The sequence below is a fragment of the Rhinopithecus roxellana genome, chromosome 6 (assembly GCF_007565055.1).
Source record: "Rhinopithecus roxellana isolate Shanxi Qingling chromosome 6, ASM756505v1, whole genome shotgun sequence".
In the NCBI taxonomy this organism is placed as follows: domain Eukaryota; kingdom Metazoa; phylum Chordata; class Mammalia; order Primates; family Cercopithecidae; genus Rhinopithecus; species Rhinopithecus roxellana.
The window spans coordinates 354574-368421 of record NC_044554.1 but is presented as its reverse complement, the minus strand read 5'-3'; the positions used below and the strand labels follow the sequence as shown (position 1 = coordinate 368421).

Genomic DNA, 13848 nt, shown 5'->3' with positions numbered 1-13848 from the left:
TGAGTTTCAGATCCCTGTTTTCAAGAAAACCTTTGAGATTTGTCCATGTAGAAAGAAAATTTCTTTATTATGTTTCATCTTGACCTGAAATTTACATATTCCTGAGCTGATCTGTATCCTTCACTTTAGATTAGTGGTAATTACAGACATGTGATGGCATAAAATGTTGTTGCCCACACCTTAAAATTTAATTGCCACCACCAATTTTTGATTCAGTAGTACTGGGTAGTGAAATTAAAGACCTATAAATTTTAAGTATTTTTTCACTATTTAGAAATGTCTTATAAATTAGTAATTTGGGATTAATTTACTAGAATATGCTATGACATTCTCTTTACTGAGCACATTAGTAGGTCAGTAATTGGAGAAGATGAGCAAGATTCATGTTATTTATTTTTAATAAAACAGGTATTGCTGTCTCTAAGCCTCACCTGATAACCTGTTTGGAGCAAGGAAAAGAGCCATGGAATAGGAAGAGACAGGAGATGGTAGCCAAACCCCCAGGTAGGTGAGAATGATAGCGAATACAACAGATGACACAGATGAGAGGTCCAAAGGTCAAAGAGAAAGTCAGTTCTTGACATGGAATTTGGGAAGCTATGTTCCAGAGAAAGTAGTTTCTGGGAAGCTCAGTTTCTTTTCTCTTGTTCTCACATAGCGGCATCTTCTTTCTTATGCTCTTAAATTCTCTAAAAATCCTACTTCCCCATCAGTGATCTTCCTTCAAGTTTACTGTGAGCCAGAATCCTCTTTGTGGCTTATAAGAGACTGCACAATCTGACTGATGTTCCATTGTTTTAGGGACACACAAATATCTGCAAAATTTTGAGAAACTCAGTTATTTTTTAAGTTCTCTTTTTACATCATGTCTGAAATGTGTGTGATTAGTGGTTTCTTTTCCATTTTTTTGGTTCATTTTTCTGCACACTTTGTCTTGTTTTTATTTAGTCTTTTTTTTGATAGTCTTGAAATATAGTTTGAAATTATAAAGTATAATGTCCTTCTTTGTTCTTTTTCCTCAAGATTGCTTTGACTATTCAAAGTTTATTGTAGTTTCATAGAAATTTTAGAATTTTATTTTTCATTGCTGTAAAAATATGCCACTGGAGTTTTGATAGGGAGTTCATTGAATCCATAGATTATTTTAGATAATATGGCACTTTAACAGTATTTATGCTTTCAATCCATAGACATAAAGTATTTTAAAATGTGTTTGTGTTGACCAGGCACAGTGGCTCACACCTGTAATCCCAGCACTTTGGGAGGCCAAGGCAGGGAGATCATTGAGGTCAGGAGTTTGAGATCAGCCTGGCCATCAGGGTGAAATCCCATCTCTACTAAAAATACAAAAATTAGCCTGGCCTGATGGCAGGTGCCTGTAATCCCAGCTACCCAAAAGGCTGAGGCAGGAGAATTGCTTTAACCCAGGAGGTGGAGGCTGCAGTGAGCTGAGATTGCACCACTGCACTCCAGCCTGTGTGACAGAGACTGTGTCTCAAAACAATGTAATTATTTGCCTCTTCTCTAATGTATTTCATTAATATATTTTTATTGTAAAGTTTTTTTACCTCATATAAATTTGTTCTCAGAAATTATTTTAATGCTACTATAAATAAGATTGTTTTCTTAATCAGTTTGCTTAAGTGTATGGAACTTAAACTTGTATGTTAATTTTATATTTTGCCAAATTACCTAGTGTATTTATTAAACAGGTTTTAGTATAGTTTATAATTTTTTATATACAAGAGCATATGATCTATAAGCAGCAAGTTTTTACTCATTTGTCTTCAATTTCAATGAGTTTTAAAACTTTTTGATTAATTCTTCTGCCACATACTTGCAGTTCTATGTTAAAAGTATTTACAGTGGGTACAATATAGTTTTGCATTGGTGTCTAAATTTAAGGGGGCAAACACCTCTTTAAGTTTTTATAAACTGGTTTCAGGAGGTAAAGATTTTTTTTTTGTTGGGTTCTCAGGGTGATGAGATGCCCTCTGGGTTTGTGGTGGAGAGCGGTATAGCTTGGTCACAAGGCTGCTGGGTCTGCACTAGGGCTCACCTTTAGTTGGCTTAACGGGGGCTTGGGTAATTGTAATTTCCATTATATTTTGGAACAGACTAAATATTTATCTGGATGTTGCTCTATAGGGCAGACAGTAGGGCAGGTTTTCGTAATTGGGTCTATATATGGTGGGCCTTATATCAGAATGTGGATGAGTATGGCTTTCACTGAGTATCAAAGAGGTTTTTTCAGATCACTATGTGGGTTCCTATATAGGCAGAACAGGCCATGAACTATATAGCTCAGGTAGCTGGAACCGAGTCATTAAACTGCTTCAGAAACCACAGTAAAGGTCTGCAGGCCTGCCTGCGTGGCTATAAATGGGTGTCTTCCTACAGGCTTCTGGAGAGCAGGTCTCTCCCAGTCTGTGGCTGGGAGGAGTTTGGGATGATTAGAGAGTAAGTTCAGAATTCTCAGTGGGACTAAATTTGGTGGGCCATTTCCTGGTCTGTAGCTTAGAACAGGGTTCCTGTATTTTTCCACCTGAATGAGGGCTTGCCTTCTGAAAAGAACGCTCCTTAATCTTAGACTGTAGCAGAGTTTCACAACACCTTCTCTGGATCTCAAAGCTCTCTTAAAGGCACTTATTTTTGAGATGGGTTTTGGCTTTATAACCCAGGCTGGTCTTGAAATCCTGGCCTGAAGCAGTTCCCCAACCTGAATGTACTGTGTAGCTGCCATTACGGGTGTGAGCCATGGCTCACATAAACGCATTTTTGTCAGGGATGGCTGATAAATTTTCTTGTTGTGGGATGATAAGCAAATAGGGAACCTTTTATTTATCCGTCTTACTGATGTCACTCTCCCTATATATTACTTTCTATTTTCTATTTCAAATTTTTCTGTACTTTAGGTTCAGACCTTTAGGACAATATGCTAGAATTTACATGATATGGCTGATGTTACTTATAAATTTGAGTTTGCTGCAGGCAAACAGGAATTATAGTATTTTCATCCACTTTCTTAAGCATATATCTAAATAACAACATAACTAATTTCTAAGTTTTTTTTTTTTTTTTTTTTTTTTGAGAGGGAGTCTCGCTCTGTTGCCCAGGCTGGAGTGCAGTGGTGCAATCTCGGCTCACTGCAAGCTCCGCCTCCTGGGTTCACACCATTCTCCTGCCTCAGCCTCCCAAGTAGCTGGGACTACAGGCGCCCGCCACCACGCCCGGCTAATTTTTTTTGTATTTTTAGTAGAGACGGGGTTTCACTGTGTTAGCCAGGATGTGCTTGATCTCCTGACCTCGTGATCCACCCGCCTCCGCCTCCCAAAGTGCTGGAATTACAGGCGTGAGCCACTGCGCCCGGCCGCATTTGTTTTATATATAAGAAGTGCTAACCATATTCTGCAAAATATATAATTTTTAAATTTAGCAATGCAAGGCTATTGTTTTGCTTCTTTTTTTTTTTATTTTTTTTGAGACAGTCTCACTCTGTCGCCCAAACTGGAGTGCAGTGGCCAGATCTCAGATCACTGCAAGCTCCGCCTTTCGGGTTCACGCCATTCTCCTGCCTCAGCCTCCCGAGTGGCTGGGACTATAGGCGCCCGCCACCTCGCCCGGCTAGTTTTTTGTATTTTTTAGTAGAGACGGGGTTTCACTGGGTTAGCCAGGATGGTCTCGATCTCCTGACCTTGTGATCCGCCCATCTCGGCCTCCCAAAGTGCTGGGATTACAGGCTTGAGCCACCGCGCCCGGCCTTGTTTTGCTTCTAAGGTTGAATTGCAGCAGTTTTATTTTGTGTAAGAATAGCATATATTTAAAACAAAAAAATTACTAATTTTTTTAAATTTTTATTTATTATAAATTTATTGTTAGAATCTTTTATTTATAATTATACTGTTTTTTTCTGAAATTTTATTGCAACACAGCGCATGCCAATGATTTGAAATACCTGCTTTCCATGAGTACACACAAATATTGTAATTATCTAGACAAATTCTTTTTTAATGGTACATAAATATTGCAAACCGGATTTTGTGAGTAAACATTTCTCTAGTTATTGTTTTGCAGTTCCATATTAGTGTTTTATTTAGTGTAGGTTTTTAAACATCAGTTTATTGTGATTTTTTGTTTTACTTATATATTTAGACATTTTGCAATTCTGTTTATAAACTTTAAGTCAAAATGGGGTTTAATTAAAAGATAAATCAGCTGGGTGCAGTGGCTCACTCCTGTAATCCCGGCACTTTGGGAGCCCAAGGTGGGTGGATTGAAGGTCAGGAGTTCGAGACCAGCATGGCCAATATGGTGAAACCCCATTCTACTAAAAATACAAAAATTAGCCTGGCGTGGTGGCGGGTGCCTGTAGTCCCAGCTACTTGGGAGGCTGAGGCAGGGGAATCTCTTGAATCTAGGAGGCGGAGGTTACAGTGAGCTGAGATCGCGCCGCTGTACTCCAGCCTGTGCGACCGAGTGAGACTCCATCTCAAAAAAAAAAAGATAAATCAGCCATATGTCTATCACAATCAGTTTATATATGTGTGTGCTTTTATCTACAAATATGACCTCAATTTTGGTTATGGCTTATTTTGTATATATTCTTTATTAGCTGATTTTCAGTGGTTGTCCTATCATCTCTAAGTGAACAGTCATGGAAATCGCCTTCTTTTCACCATGTGTTTAATGATGAATATATATTTCTTTTGCATGAGAGAAACACTTGTGATTTGAAGATAATTTTTGAAAAGATATATAATTCTGTATTTTTTCAGTTTTTCTTTAAAAAAAATTGTGAAAATATAACATAAAATTTACCATCTTAATTTCATTGAAGTGTACATTTCAGGGCCAGGCATGGTGGTGGCTTACATCTGTAATCCAGGGATTTTGAGAGGCCAAGACAGGAGGATCACTTAAGCCCAAAATTGGGAGACCAGCTTGGGCAACATATAAAGACCCAGTCTCTACAAAAAAAAAAACCGTTTTTTAAAGACAGGCATGGTGGTCTGCACTTGTGGTTTCAGCCACTTGGGAGATTGATGGGGGAGGATTTACTTGAACCTGGTTGAGGCTACAGTGAGCCATAATTGTGCCACTGCACACCAACTTGGGTGACAGAGTGAGATCCTGTCTGAATAAAAGTTGTACATTTCAAGCATGTTACGTGTATTCACACTGTTAGGTAAAATACTTCTAAAAGTTTTACATCTTGTAAAACTAAAACTCAGTACACATTAAGTAACAACTGCCCATTTTACTCTCTCTTCAGCCCTTGACAGACACCCTTCCACTTTCTGTTTTTATGAGTGTGACTACTTAAGATACCTCATAGAATTAGAATCATACAGTATCCATCATTTTGTTACTGGCTCATTTTAGGTGAGATAATTCTTTCAACATTTATATTAAAATGGGACAAGATTTTCTTTGTTTTTTTTGAGACGAAGTTTTGCTCTTGTTGCCCAAGCTGGAGTGCAGTAGTGCCACCTCGTCTTACCTCTACCTCCCAGGTTCAAGCAATTCTCCTCCCTCAGCCTCCCAAGTTTTTTTTTCTTAAGGCTGAATAATATTCCACACCCGGATTGCTTCAGCGTTTTGGCTTTTTTTTTGTTTTTGAAACGGAGGCTCGCACTGTCGCCCAGGCTGGAGTGCAGTGGCGCGATCTCGGCTCACTGCAAGCTCCACCTCCCGGGTTCACGCCATTCTCCTGCCTCAGCCTCCCAAGTAGCTGGGACTGCAGGCGCCCGCCACCACGCCCGGCTAGTTTTTTGTATTTTTTTAGTAGAGACGGGGTTTCACCGTGTTAGCCAGGATGGTCTCAATCTCCTGACCTCGTGATCCGCCCACCCCCCCGCTCAGCTTCCCAAAGTGCTGGGATTACAGGCATGAGCCACCGTGCCCGGCCGGCCTTTTTTTTTTTTTTTTGCAATGGAGTCTTGCTCTGCCTCCCAGGCTGGCGTGCAATGGCAGGATCAGGTCTCGGCTCACTGCAGTCTCCGCCTCCCAGGTTCAAGCGATTCTCCTGCCTCAGCCTCTTGAGTAACTGGGATTACAGGCACCCGCCACCACACCTGGCTAAATTTTGTATATTTAGTAGAGACGAGGTTTCACCATATTGGCAAAGCTGGTCTCAAACTCCTGCCCTCAGGTGATCTGCCCGCCTCGACTTCCCAAAGTGCTGGAATTACAAGTGTGAGCCACCGTGCCTGGCCATGTTTTGGCTTTTGTGAATGCTGGTACAAGAAGCATAAATGTTCAAATATGTCTTCCAGGTCCTGCGTTGCATAGTTTGGATGTAGATCCATAAGTGGGATTGCTGTATTTAATAATAATTCAATTTTTAATTATTTGAGGAACATTTATAACATTTGTCAATAATGGTTGCATCCTTGTTTTGCACCAACAATTAACATGGATTTTATTTTCATTGCATCATCAACTGGGTGTTTTCTAGAAAACTTTTAGTGGCTATTATAATGGGTGTGAGAGGATTCTGTTTTTCATCGTGACTTTCATGCATTTGTCTACAAATTAGTATTTTTGTGTATCCTTTCAAATGCTTTTTTGCATTTGTATCATTTTGATGAAAATTTAGTTCAATTATTTGTCCAATTCTAAGTCATTATTCAACTTTATAATTCAGTTTTAATAGTTGTTTATATATTCTGAATATTAACTCCTATCACATGTGATTTGCAGATATTTTCACCCATTTCCTAGGAGGGATCACTACTCTTTTGAATGTTTTCTTTGATATGCAGAAATTTTGAAGTATAGTGTAGTTCAGTTATTCTTTTCTTCTCTTTGTTGCTCATGCATTTAATGTTGTATCTAAGAAAATGGTGCCAATACCAATGTCATGTTTTTCCCTATATTTTTTCTAAGAGATAGTTATTTTTTAAATTTCTAAATATTTTATTTCAAATATTCTTTGCATATAGTTCAAGGAAAGGATTCAGCTTTATCAGTGTAGATAACCTGATTTCAAGGTTAGTTTTTGAAAAGATTTTCTCTATTATGCGTTAATTGCGACTTAGTGAAAGATCATTTGATCATACACAAAAGGGTTCTTTTCTGGGCTCTCTATTCTGGGGTTTTTTGTTTTTTTTTTTGAGTCTCACTCTGTTGCCCAGTCCGTAGTGCAGTGGCGCTATCTCAGCTCACTGCAAGCTCCGCCTCCCGGGTTCATGCCATTCTACTGCCTCAGCCTCCCAAGTAGCTGGGACTACAGGTGCCTGCCACCACGCCCTGCTAATTTTTTTGTATTTTTCGTAGACATGGGGTTTCACCATGTTAACCAGGATGGTCTCGATCTCCTGACCCCGTGATCCACCTGCCTCAGCCTCCCAAAGTGCTGGGATTACAGGCATGAGCCACTGCACCTGGCCTTCTATTCTGTTTTTTATCTCTTTATATGTCATTGTGTCAGTGCCACATTGTTTTTACTGTTGTAGCTTTTAATATGTTTTTCAATCAGGAAGTATAATGCTTTTTTTTCATGGTTGTTTAGCTAGTTATAGACATAATCAAGACAGGGTCTCACTTCGTTGCCCAGGCTACTTTCAAACTCCTAGGCACAAGCAGTCCTTCTGCCTTGGCCTCCTGAAGTTCTAAGTTTACACATTTGAGCCACTACACCCAGCCTGTGTGTTTCATTTTCATATATTTTTGGATTTGCCCATTTTTCCTTTGCTTTTAATTCCTAGTTTTATTAAGTTTTTTTTGTTTGTTTGTTTTGTTTTTTTGAGACGGAGTCTCGCTCTGTCGCCCAGGCTGGAGTGCAGTGGCGTGATCTCAGCTTGCTGCAGGCTCCGCCTCCTGGGTTCATGCCATCTCCTGTCTCAGCTTCCCCGAGTAGCTGGGACTACAGGTGCCCACCCCCATGCCCGGCTAATTTTTTTGTGTTTTTAGTAGAGATGGCATTTCACCGTGTTAGCCAGGATGGTCTTGATCTTCTGACCTCATGATCCTCCCGCCTCAGCCTCCCAAAGTGCTGGGATTACAGGCATAAGCCACCGTGCCCGGCCCTTATTTTTTGTCAGAAAACACACAGTGTATGATTTTGGTGTTCTTAGATTTATTCATCATTGTTGTTTTGAGACAGGATCTTACTGTCACTCAGGCTGGAGTGCAGTGGCATAATTTTGGCTCACTGTAGCCTGAGCCTCTTGGACTCAAGTGATCCTTCCACGTCAGCTCCCCGTGTAGCTGAAACTATAGACATGCACTATCATGTCTGGGTGTTTTTTTATTATTATTATTTGTAGGGATAGGGCCTCGCTGTGTTACCTAGGCTGGTCTCAAACTTCTTGTCCCAAGTGATTCTCCCACCTTGGTCTCCCAAAATGTTGGAATTATAAGCATGAGTCACTGCACCCAGATGTTATTGTGAAATTTAATAAGACCCATTATGTGTTTTAACAGAATACACTAGGTGCAAATACGAATATTATATATTCTGTTGCTTTTGACTGAGAAATTTTTTTATGAGTCTGTTAAGCCTAGTTGGTCTATGCTATGGTTTGGATGTCCATGTTCTCCAGACCTCTTGTTGCAATGTAATCCTTAATGTTGGATGTGGGACCTGGTAGGAGGTGTTTGGGTCATGGGGGCAAATTCATCATGAATGGCATGATGCCATCCTCTTGGTAATCAGAAAGTTTACACTCTATTAATTCAAATGAAAGCTGCTTCATTAAAAGAACGCGTTTCCTTCACCTCATACTTGCTCTATCTCTTACCATGTGATATGTCCAGTTACCCTTTGCCTTCCACCATGATTGTAAGCTTCCTGAGACCCTCACCAGAAGCAGATGCTGGCACACACTTCTTGTACAGTCTGCCAAAATGTGAGGCAAATAAACATATTTCTTTATAAATCATCCACTCTCAGCTATTGCTCTATATGCAAAATAATCAGTACAGTCTGTAATGTCTAAGTTTTCTGTTTTCTTATTGATCTTTTATCTTAATTTTCTATTATTAAAAATAGGGTCTTGATATCTACAATTATTATGTTGCTATGTATTTCTTTCTTCACTTTTGTCAATATTTGCTTTATATATTTTGGAGACCTGATGTTATTAATACACATACATATAGATAGATAAATATGATAGTTATAGATTCCTGGTAAATTGACCCATTTTACTTACCATTATATAATATCAGTCTTTGATTAATGCTACAACTTGATTTGTTTGTGTTTTTGTTTTATTGAGACAGAATCTCACTCTGTCGCCCAGGCTGGAGTGCAGTGGTGTGATCTCGACTCACTGCCATCTCTGCCTCCCGAGTTCAAGCAATTCTCTTGCCTCAGCCTCCTGAGTAGCTGGAATTACAGGTGTGTGCTACAATGCCCAGCTACTTTTTGTATTTTGGGTAGAGATGGGTTTCATCGTTTGTCTAGGCTGGTCTCGAATTACTGACCTCAAGTGATTCGCCTGCTTTGTACTCCCAAAGTGCTGGGATTACAGGCGTGAGCCACCGTGCCTGGCCAAGTACTTGACTTAAAGCATATTATATATAATATAATGATGACCATCTCACCCAATTGTGGTTACTATTGGCATGAAATAAGATTTTTTTCATTTTTGTTACTTTCAGGCTTTTTGACTCAATGCTAAAATCTATGCTTTTTTACTTAAGCCATTCAGGTGACTTATTTCTTTCTGTCTCTCTCTTTCTTTCTTTCTTTCTTTCTTTCTTTCTTTCTTTCTTTCTTTCTTTCTTTCTTTCTTTCTTTCTCTCTTTCTCTCTTTCTCTCTTTCTCTCTTTCTCTCTTTCTCTCTTTCTCTCTTTCTCTCTTTCTCTCTTTCTCTCTTTCTCTCTTTCTCTCTCTCTTTCTCTCTTTCTCTCTCTCTCTCCCCCACTCTTCCCTCCCCTTCCCTCCCCTCCCATCCCCTGCCCTCTCTCCTTCCCTTTCTCCCTTCCTTCTTTCTTTCTCTCTCTCTTTCTTTCTTGGGGCCTCACTCTGTCAACCAGGCTGGTTTGCAGTGGCGTGATAATTAATGGCCCACTGCATCCTCAACTTTCTAAACTTAGAAAATTCTCTTACTTCAGCCTCTCCAGTAGCTGGGTTACAAGTAAGCACCATCACATCCAGTTAGTTTTTTTGCATTTTTGGTAGAGACAGTGTTTTACCATGTTGTCCAGACTGGTCTCAAATTCTTATTTTTTTTTTAAATTTTATTTTTCTATAGGTTATTAGTGTTTGGTTACATGAGTAAGTTCTTTAGTGGTAATTTTTTAGATTTTGGTGCACCCATCACTTAAGCAGTATTCACTGCACCCTATTTGTAGCCTTTTATCTCTCGCCCCCCACCCCACCCGACCCTCCCAAGTCCCCAAAGTTTATTATATCGTTCTTATGCCTTTGCATCCTCATAGCTTAGCTCCTACGTATCAGTGAGAACATACGATGTTTGGTTTTCCATTCCTGAGTTAATGCCCAGCTATTATTCTAAATGAATATTTCATTTAGAATATTCATTTAGAATAATAGTCTCCAGTCTCATCTAGGTCACTGCAAATGCCATTGATGCATTCCTTCTTATGACTGAGTAGTATTTTATCCTATATATATACCACAGTTTCTGTATCCCATTGTTGATTGATGGGCATTTGGGTGGGTTCCACAATTTTGCAATTGCAAATTGTGCTGCTGTAAATGTGCGTGTGCAAGTATCTTTTTCAGATAGTAACTTCTTTTCCTGTGGGTATGTACCCAATAGTTGGGTTGCTGGGTCAAATGGTAGTTCTACCTTTAGTTCTTTAAGGAATCTCCACACTGTTTTCCATAGTGGTTGTACTAGTTTACATTCCCACCAGCAGTGTAGAAGTGTTCCCTGATCACCACATCTATGCCAACATCTACTGTTTTATGATTTTTTTGATTATGATCATTCTTGCAAAAGTAAGGTTGTATTGCATTATGGTTTTGATATGCGTTTCCCTGATCATTAGTGATGCTGAACATTTTTTCAAATGTTTGTTGGCCATTTGTATATCTTCTTTTGAGAAATGTTTATTCATGTCCTTAGCCCACTTTTTGATGGGATTGTTTGTTTCTTTCTTGCTGATTTGAGTTCATTGTAGATTCTGGATATTAGTCCTTTGTCAGATGTATAAATTGTGAAGATCCTTTCCCACTCTGTGGGTTTTCTGTTTACTCTGCTGACTGTTCCTTTTGCTATGCAAAAAGCTCTTTTGTTTAATTAAGTTCCAGCTATTTATCTTTGTTTTTATTGCATTTGCTTTTGGGTTCTTGGTCATAAAATCCTTGCCTAAACCAATGTTTAGAAGGGTTTTTCCAATGTTATTTTATAGAATTTTTATAGTTTCAGGTCTTAGATTTAAGTCCTTAATCTATCTTGAGTTTATTTTTGTATAAGGTGAGAGATAAGGATCCAGTTTTATTCTCCTACATGTGGCTAGCCAATTTTCCCCAGCACCATTTGTTGAAAAGGGTTTCTTTTTCCCACTTTATGTTTTTGTTTGCTTTCTCAAAGATCAGTTGGCTGTAAGTACTTGGGTTTATTTCTGGGTTCGCTATTCTGTTCCGTTAGTCTATGTGCTGATTTTTATACTAGTAACATGCTGTTCTGGTAACTATGGCTTATAGTATAGTTTGAAATCAGGTAATATGATGCCTCCAGATTTATTCTTTTTGCTTAGTCTTGCTTTGGCTATGTGGGCTCTTTTTTCGTTCCGTATAAATTTTAGAATTGTTTTTTCTAATTCTGTGAAGAATGATAGTATTTTGATGGGAATTGCATTGAATTTGTTTATTGCTTTTCGCAGTATGGTCATTTTCGCAAGATTAATTCTACGCATCCATAAGCATAAAACGTGTTTCCATTTGTTTGTGTTGTCTGTGATTTTTTTCAGCAGTGTTTTGTAGTTTTCCTTGTAGAGGTCTTTCATGTAATTGATTAGGTGTATTTCTAAGTATTTTATTATTTTTGCAGCTATTGTAAAAGGGGTTGAGTTCTTGATTTGATTCTTCATTAGGTCACTGTTGGTGTATAGAAGAGCTACTGATTTGTGTACATTAATCTTGTACCTGGAAACTGCTCAATTCTTTTATCAGTTCTAGGAATTTTTTGGAGGAGTCTTTGGGGTTTTCAAGATAAACGATCATGTCACTAGCAAACAGTGACAGTTTGACTTTCTCTTTACTGATTTGGATGCCCTTTATTTCTCTTGTCTAATCGCTCTGGCTAGGACTTCCAGTGCTGTGTTGAAGAAGAGTTGTGAGAGTGGGCATTCTTGTCTTGTTCCAGTTCTCAAAGGGAATGCTTTTAACTTTTTTCCATTCAGTATTATGTTGGCTGTGGGTTTGTCATAGATGACTTTTATTACATGGAGGTATGTCCCTTGTATGCCAATTTTGCTGAGAGTTTTAATCATAAAGGATGCCAGATTTTGTCAAATGCTTGTTCTGTATCTATTGAGATGATCATGTGACTTTTAACTCTCTTTATGTAGTGTATCACACTTATTGACTTGCATATATTAAACCATCTCTGCATCCCTGGTATGAAACTCACTTGATCATGATGGATTATCTTTTTGATACGTTGTTGGATTCAGTTAGCTGGTATTTTGTTAAGGATTTTAGCATCTGTGTTCATCAGGGATATCAGTCTGTAGTTTTCTTTTTTATCATGTCCTTTTCTGGTTTTGATATTAGCGTGATGTTGGCTTCATAGAATGAATTAGGGAGGGTTCCCTCTTACTCTGTCTTGTGGAATAGGGTCAATAGGATTGGTACCAATTCTTCTTTGAATGTCTGGTAGAATTCTGCTGTGAATCTGTCTGGTCTTGGACTTTTTTGGTTGGTAATTTTAAAATTACTATTTCAGTCTGGCTACTTGCTTTTGGTTTGTTCAGGGTGGGAGGGTTTTATTTTTCCAGGAATTTATTCATCTCTTCTAGGTTTTCTAGTTTATGTGTGTAAAGGTATTCATAGTAGCCTTGAATGATCTTTTGTATTTCTGTGGTATCAGTTTGTAATATCTCCCATTTTGTTTCTTATTGAGGTTATTTGGATTTTCTCTCTTCTTTTCTTTTTTTTTTTTTTTGAGATGGAGTCTTGCTCTGTTGCCCAAGCTGGAGTGCAGTGGCGTGATCTCAGCTCACTGCAAGCTCTGCTTCCCAGGTTCATGCCATTCTCCTGCCTCAGCCTCATGAGTAGCTGGGACGACAGGCGCCTGCTACCATGCCCAGCTAATTTTTTGTATTTTTAGTAGAGATGGGGTTTCACCTTGTTAGCCAGCATGGTCTCAGTCTTCTGGCCTTGTGATCCGCCCACCTGGGCCTCCCAAAGTACTGGGAGTACAGGCATGAGCCACCGCACCCGGCCTATTTATCTTTTCAAAAAAACAGCTTTTTGTTTTATCTTTTGTATTTTTTTGTTTCAGTTTCACTTAGTTTTGCTCTAATCTTGATACTTTCCTTTCTTCTGTTGCATTTGGATTTGGTTTGTTCTTGTTTCTCTAGTTTCTTGAAGTGTGACCTTACAGTCTCAGTTTGTGCTCTTTCAGTCTTTTTGATGTAGGCGTTTAGGGCTATAAACTTTCCTCTTAGCACTACCTTTGTTGTATCCCAGAGGTTTTCATAGGTTGGGTCATTATTGTCATTCAGTTAGAATAACTTTTAAATTTTCATCTTGGTTTCATTTTTGACCCAATGATCGTTCAGAAGCAGGTTATTAAATTTCCATGTATTTGCATGGTTTTGAAGGTTTTTTTGGAGTTGATTTCTAGTTTTTTTTTGAAACGGAGTCTCACTCTATCACCCAGGCTGGAGTGCAGTGGCCCGACCTTGGCTAACTGCAAGCTC

At 38.8% G+C, this 13848-nt stretch overlaps 1 protein-coding gene across 4 annotated transcripts in view; it reads left to right on the top strand.

The window, feature by feature from the left end:
* Positions 1-13848, top strand: part of ZNF680 (zinc finger protein 680) — a 74647-nt gene that overhangs the window by 21109 nt on the left and 39690 nt on the right. For all 4 annotated transcript variants that reach the window (XR_004057999.1, XR_004058000.1, XM_010372533.2 and 1 more), the window contains one exon: positions 409-504. Coding sequence is in view for 2 of the 4 variants with exons in the window: in XM_010372533.2 (XP_010370835.2) it covers positions 409-504 (96 nt within the window). In the remaining 2 variants the exon portion in view is untranslated. The remainder of the gene's footprint in view (positions 1-408; positions 505-13848) is intronic.